Below are 6,619 nucleotides of genomic sequence, written 5' to 3'. Positions count from 1 at the left end.
TGTTGTCTGCCTCCAACTCTACCTTGAAGAGCGGTTGGGGCTTCTTATCCTTGTTTAAGATGTTGAAGACTGTTTTAGCGTTAAGGCCTTTATCATGTAGAGCCTGAGTTATTTCTGCAGGTGTTATATCTGATTCTATGCCCTTTAAGGCCACTTGTAAGCCCTTACAGCTTTTTAATTGATACGTGTTGATTTTAGTCTCGTTTAGATGCTTGGATAATATTCTAAAGCTTTCTTCTGACTTCGTTTTTTGAAACTTTTGTCCGAATATTAACCCCGCTCACCCACAGGAAATCAAGTGGCAAAGCTTCGTACATTGTCCAATGAGCTCTATAATTTTGCTCACAAAGGGCATTGGGCATTCTCCCGTATATATATCAGAGTGGCTGGCTTCTTTTTAAACACCTTTTCGGCGGCAGAATTCATCTGCGTTTCGTCTGCTAGAATTTGAAATCTATTGGTGGTGTTAAGATTTTCGCTTGAAGCTGCGTTCTAATTGCTGCGGGTCATTTTCGCTTTTGGCATTGAGGGGCTTAACTTCCTTTTAGTTGCTAATTGAAAATATAATATTAATTAAAAATCTTATAATAGTTTTAGGCACATAGATGACTTTGCACGACAATCGCACGTGCAAAAGATTTCATTACGACGAACTGCTCTTGAAACGCTATGTCCGGTTCGGGATCCACCTACTTGTATGCCAGCTTCGAAGCGTTATCGTACTCACGACGGTACCTGTAACAATAAGCGGAGGCCTCGATGGGGTGCCTCACAAATGCCATTTAATCGTTTTCTTCCTCCGGAATATGGTGATGGTGTGGATAGCGTGCGCAGTTCTTCGGATGGTAGTACATTGTCCTCAGCACGATTCGTCAGCTTGCTAGTGCATGGTGCACGTGATGGTGAGGCACCACTTACAATGATGATAGCGCAATGGGGTCAACTACTAGATCATGATATGACTTCAACAGCCCAGCCACGGTGAGTTCGTCTATTCCATATTCTGGTACTCTGATAAATTATTGCTCATATCGTAGCTCGATTAATGGTTCGGTACCCAGCTGTTGTGGTGGGCAAGACTTTCATCCATCATGCTTTCCTATTAAGGTGCCGTTGGATGATCCCTGGTTATCACCCTTAAAGGTGCGTTGCCTAGAGTTTTTACGATCGGCACCCGCGCAACGTCGTGACTGCGTACTTTCCTGGCGGGAACAAACTAACCAGGCTACATCATTTATTGATGCCTCACCTATTTATTCAAACAATGCCAGGTCCTCTGACAGTGCGCGTATTTTTCGTAATGGGCTACTTGTATATGGACGCGGAAATCTGGCTGACGATGTGTGCCATCGCGGGGCTATTGCGGCACACTGCATTAGATCAGGCGATGGACGTAGCGGCGAACAGCCAGGTCTCCTAGCGATGCATCTTGTTTGGGTGGGCGAGCATAATCGTATTTCTTTAAATCTAAGTGATCTAAATCCCCATTGGAGCGATGAGAAGCTATATCAAGAAACGCGTCGCATTATAGGTGCAATGTTTCAACACATTACATATCGTGAGTTTCTACCAATTATACTAGGTAGAGAGGTGTGCAAGTTGTTTGATTTGGAACTTCTCGATTCTGGCTACTATAATGGCTATGATGCTAAAGTCAATCCAACAATAGCCAATGCATTTTCTTCGGCTGCTTTTCGTTTTGGTCATTCTTTAGTACAGAGCTCCTATACAAGATGTGATCGTCATCACAACATTATCCGAAATAGTAAGCTAGTGCCAAATTCCGTAAATTCCGTATATAATTAAAAAATAAATTTTTTTCAGATATTAGCTTGCATGAGGAATTCCAAAAGGGAGACATTGGTTCTGCAGGCTCTCTGCATCGCCTCCTACGTGGTTTGGCCTCACAACGCGCACTAAAACGTGATGAGTTCATTACACCTGAGCTTACCAACCATCTATTTCAAACACCTAGCTTTCCTTTTGGTCTGGACTTAGCTGCTATAAACATACAACGTGGGCGGGATCACGGCCTAGCTCCTTATACTTCATGGCGTGTTCCCTGCGGTCTAACGCCAATTCTCAGCTGGAATGACTTTGGTAAGACATTTTTTAATGGATGTGTAATAACACAATGCTGCTAGTAAATTACTTATATTTGCATTTGCTTTAGCCAATGCAGTAGGCCCGGAGTCAGCTAGGCGCATCGGCCACGCTTATCGGAGTGTGCATGATATTGATCTTTTCGTTGGCGGTATAGCGGAGCGGCCAGTTATTGGTGGGTTGGTGGGACCCACTTTTGCCTGTATTATTGCCCAGCAGTTTAGCAACACACGCCGCGGCGATCGGTTCTGGTATGAGAATGGCGGATTTGAGAGCTCCTTTACACCTGCACAGTTGCATTCACTACGAAGTGTTTCGTTGGCTCAAGTCTTATGTAGATCAGTTGGAGGGGGAACACTTCAGCCGCATATATTTGTACCTCACGAGTTTATGGATAACGAACGTCAAAGCTGTGGCTCTGGAGTGCTTGGTGATATTGACTTGAGTCCATGGCTAGAGCAGGATCTCCTCTCCGAACAAGATTTTAAAATGGTCAGTTCAGGGATTGATTCATTCGATAAAGAGGATAAGGTATCATTTTCTAATTTCGTAAGGCCTATCCAAACATTAACGGATCTTTTTTCAAGCCCAATCCGAACTATTAATCGGAATATAAGTCTAGTTAATGATAAACTTGACTTGAAGCAAAGGACTGAATCTAATATCAAGTCAGACAGCAATCTTAATAAAGGATCCAACGATACTGGCATAAACGGAATTAATAACAAGCTTGAAAAATCATCTAAGATTGCAATAAATAATCAAATGAGATCTAGAAATCACGCTAAGGCCTCAAAGATAAAAGTTAATATTAAAAAGGTTCCTTTTGATATGCATGTCCAATTAAAGAAATTGCAAACACAAGCTTCTTCCTCAGTTATTCAAGCTGAATCTGATACGAAACGAAAACGAAAGATTCGCAACATCCAAGAACTGCCAAGCCGTAAGACTTCCAGTTTAATTTTCTGCGAACGACCATTCCATTCGAAACACAGCTCTTCTACTTCAGAAATAAAAAGATATAAACAGAATGCGAATTTCAATATTAGCTTAACTCAATTTACTACGAAGTCAGCAAAAATGTCTAAGAAATCAAATCAGGACAGTGAATTGCGAAGTCATTATTTTAACCGGCCCCAACAGTCGATTCCCCATAACCTAGTTTTGAACGGACCTCACATAAATGATCAATATGAAATTGAAATAAACATACGACAAACAAACAGAAGACCAATAATTCCACCGTTTAATACTGATTATTCAGAATTAATAACAAGTAACGACAAAGAGCACAGCAGCTATACTCCCCTCACTGCGTATGTAAGCAGCACAACGCGGCCCTTTACCTACGAAATGAAAACTAAGCCACCGACTATTATATACTTGAACGACAACGATAACAAACGGACCACCATACGCCCAAGCAACTTTCTCCAAAATTTGTTTACCATTGCGAGTAACAGTTTCAATCATAACCGGCAACCCACGTTAACAACAACTTTCGGACCACTTATATCATCGCACAATGAGCGTCCTTATCAAGATACATATGCTGAAAATATACGTTTAAGTAGCTTTAGCTCATCTTATACTACACAATTACCTTCAACTCAATCATATACCATGACTGGCAATTCTCATCTAGGCGTTAATCCTTCATCAAATGTTTTGCAGTCATCAACCAGTGCCCTCAGTTCTGGCCAATTTGGAAGTATTTCTGCAGTAGCTGGCGCTCATGGTGCGGATAGTACATTCAGCTTTAACATTCATCCAGAGTACTTTAATTTAAATTCACGTCGTCAAGATTTTGGGGAAAGCTTTGACATGGCCTCCCATTCATTTTATAGACCAGATTACCCACATAACAATGAAGAGTCTTACCATGATCGTGTATTAAGTGAAGTCGGAAATGCCACTCCTTTCTCCAACAGCTATATGAGACACAAATTACAAACCACAAATTCACAAACATATCACGCTCGAACAAAAGAAGCACAGATCAGATCTGAAGAACATAACAAATTTTTTGATTTTTTGAGATTGGGTATTGCAAATTTAACTAAAATCAAGAAAGATGATTACATAGGGAATAAGCAGTCGGATCCGCTAAAAGACATACAAGAACCAAGCATCAAAAAGTCGACCATAATGAACACAACTGCACTATACTTCGATGAAAATGACGGTAATAACACGTCACAGTCAATGTACTTAAAAAAAGTACTTAAGGCACAGCAAAATGATATTAAAGTTTTCTCAGACATAAAGGAAATGCAAGTGGATATAGGTGTAGTGGATGCATAACTATATCGCAGTATTTTCTCCAATTAGTGTACTTACAAAGTCAGATTGGTGGGTTATTTATATATATCTTATTCCTTAAAATATTAAAATAATATCTTTTTTGCAGGCGTGTTGCTTTGGCTTACAACAAACTATTAAATGAACCGCTATTACCACAACCAACGATTTTAGATACAGCAAGAATAGCGTTTTCGTGAGAATTACCGGCAACCTTTTTTGGTATGACCTGCAATAAGAAAATCAACAATATGTAAATGCAGAAAGCCGGACCAAAGGGCTTAAAAGTAAAATGGCAGGAAAATTAAAAACAACTTTGAAAAGAGAATCGGAAAATCTTATTGATTAAATATATTATTATTGCATATAGATCGATACCGTATAATACAATAAAATACATAACAAAATACTGTTGGCTTTTATTCTAATTTTTTTTAGATCTAAAAATTACAGATTTTTACTTTACTCTACTTAAATTTTAAATGTATCTAGTTAAATATTTGCCCTATAAATTCAATTAAAACTATTTGTAAAATTTGCTAAATATTTAAATTCGATTGTAACTTAATTTTGCCAGTCAATTGTTATTGCTATTTGTGTGCCGGACTCTTTATATATTTTGATATTTTTTAAAAAATAAACAGGGAGAAGGAGGAGCCCATAAAATATATATATTTTTGATCGATACCGATATATATAAGAGCTAGAAGCGTCATGCAAGCGTCGCTGCTGAAGCTCGAAAACGAGCTGTGACGCTTTAGCTGTTTTGTATGTACATACGTGCTTGTGAGTCAGCGCGCGTGTGTTTATTGCAATGTCTTATTCAAAGTGCATATAATATTTGCTTGCGCCCAACTTTAAAGATTAAGAAAAAGATTACGACAGGAAGGCTTTGCTACCAACGCGCTTATTATTATTATTACTAGTTGAAGTAAAACTGATCTGCGACCTAAAAGGTCTATTGTGCTTCCCAGTGGTAGATGAGTTATTGTTCCCTATCCAGCCCTATTTTGTGCAGAAATGTTAAAATTTGTCCTGGTTTCAAGTTCCTCATCTGTCTTGTATCTAGGGCATAAGTCCCCAACTAATTATGTCTAACTCTGCAGGGCGCAGGACCCTCCTCCAGAAGGTGCTCTGGAGTTTCGTCATGGTCTAGACAGGGTTTGCATAAAACATCGTCCACAATTTTTACTTTGTGCAGATGTTTACGCAGTCTGCAATGTCCCGTTAGGAAGCCTATAATTATCCTAAGCGAGTTTTTGCTCAAGTTCAGCCAATCGACGGTATGTTTCGTGTCATAGCCCATCAGTCTTTTGATATGTCTGGGTCCTAAAGATTTTTTTCCCACCAGCTCTAGCTCTCCCGCTGAGTTTCTAGAGTTATGTTACTGTTAACATAACTTGACCGTAGCCCACAAAAAGGCTCCGGTCCCCAGAATGCAGAGCTTGCTCCCTTCCTGGCTAGATCATCAGCAACCTCATTTCCTGGGAACCTCATTTCGTGGCCCAGAACCCAGTAAATGGTCACTCTGTTGGTTTTGCCCAAATTGGTTTGCCCTATTTTCTGTGAGTGACCCATCTGTATACCACCTAATGGCATGTGTTTTCACATTATAGGCGTAAGATAGGCCCTTCCACTCTGTCTTGTTATTATTTTAGTATTAAAGAGCCTAGTGAAACTGTATTTAGTATCTATTGTGTCCTGAGGGAGTTGTGCCATGAGGGTAGAGGCGCTCCCCTACTTGCACACTCCCCTGGATTCTAAAACTTGCTTTTGTCGCACATTGCTTTATATAAATATGTGCAGTGGTGGGGCATGCTGTGGACGGGCATCTGCGCATGGCGCCCGATAAGCACGTACAAGTCAGTCTCTGAAGTTTGCTCAGAGACCTTTTCGCACATACCATTTTGGCCTGCTCAGCCCAAACCACAGCACCGTAGCTAATAATTGGTCGTACAATCTCTACATACATCCACATGAGTATCTTTGGGGAGAGGTCCCAGTTCTTGCCAGAAAACGCTCTACAGCTCATTTGAGCCATGGTTGCATTCCTGGTAGAGTTTTTTAATTGGCGTTTCCACTTTAGCCTACTATCTATTATTACACCTAAATACTTGACTTCGTTGGAAAGTTGAATTATCGCTTCTCCAATTTTGATTGGCTTCAGCGATTCCAGTTTATATCTATTGGCGAAAGCAACTATAGTGGTTTTAGC

The 6,619-nt window shown here is 40.1% G+C and overlaps 1 protein-coding gene across 1 annotated transcript; it reads left to right on the top strand.

The window, feature by feature from the left end:
- The first annotated feature begins 682 nt into the window (after positions 1-682).
- LOC108601617 (chorion peroxidase) lies at positions 683-5,560 on the top strand. Its single transcript, XM_017989516.1, has 6 exons — positions 683-981; positions 1,038-1,765; positions 1,825-2,100; positions 2,174-3,046; positions 3,266-4,288; positions 5,511-5,560. The coding sequence occupies exons 1-6, from the start codon at positions 698-700 to the stop codon at positions 5,558-5,560; spliced, it is 3,234 nt and encodes a 1,077-aa protein (XP_017845005.1). The 5' UTR covers positions 683-697.
- Positions 5,561-6,619: the final 1,059 nt, after the last annotated feature.

The sequence above is a fragment of the Drosophila busckii genome, chromosome 2R (assembly GCF_011750605.1).
Source record: "Drosophila busckii strain San Diego stock center, stock number 13000-0081.31 chromosome 2R, ASM1175060v1, whole genome shotgun sequence".
Taxonomy (NCBI): domain Eukaryota; kingdom Metazoa; phylum Arthropoda; class Insecta; order Diptera; family Drosophilidae; genus Drosophila; species Drosophila busckii.
The sequence above is the reverse complement of the archived record's forward strand: the minus strand, read 5'-3'. Positions and strand labels throughout refer to the sequence as shown.

Coding starts and splice junctions, on each gene's coding strand:
- LOC108601617 (XM_017989516.1), top strand. CDS start 698: ATGCCAGCTTCGAAGCGTTATCGTACTCACGACGGTACCTGTAACAAT. Junction 2,101..2,173: donor TCTCAGCTGGAATGACTTTG/GTAAGACATTTT, acceptor CATTTGCTTTAG/CCAATGCAGTAGGCCCGGAG. Junction 3,047..3,265: donor CATCCAAGAACTGCCAAGCC/GTAAGACTTCCA, acceptor CCCATAACCTAG/TTTTGAACGGACCTCACATA.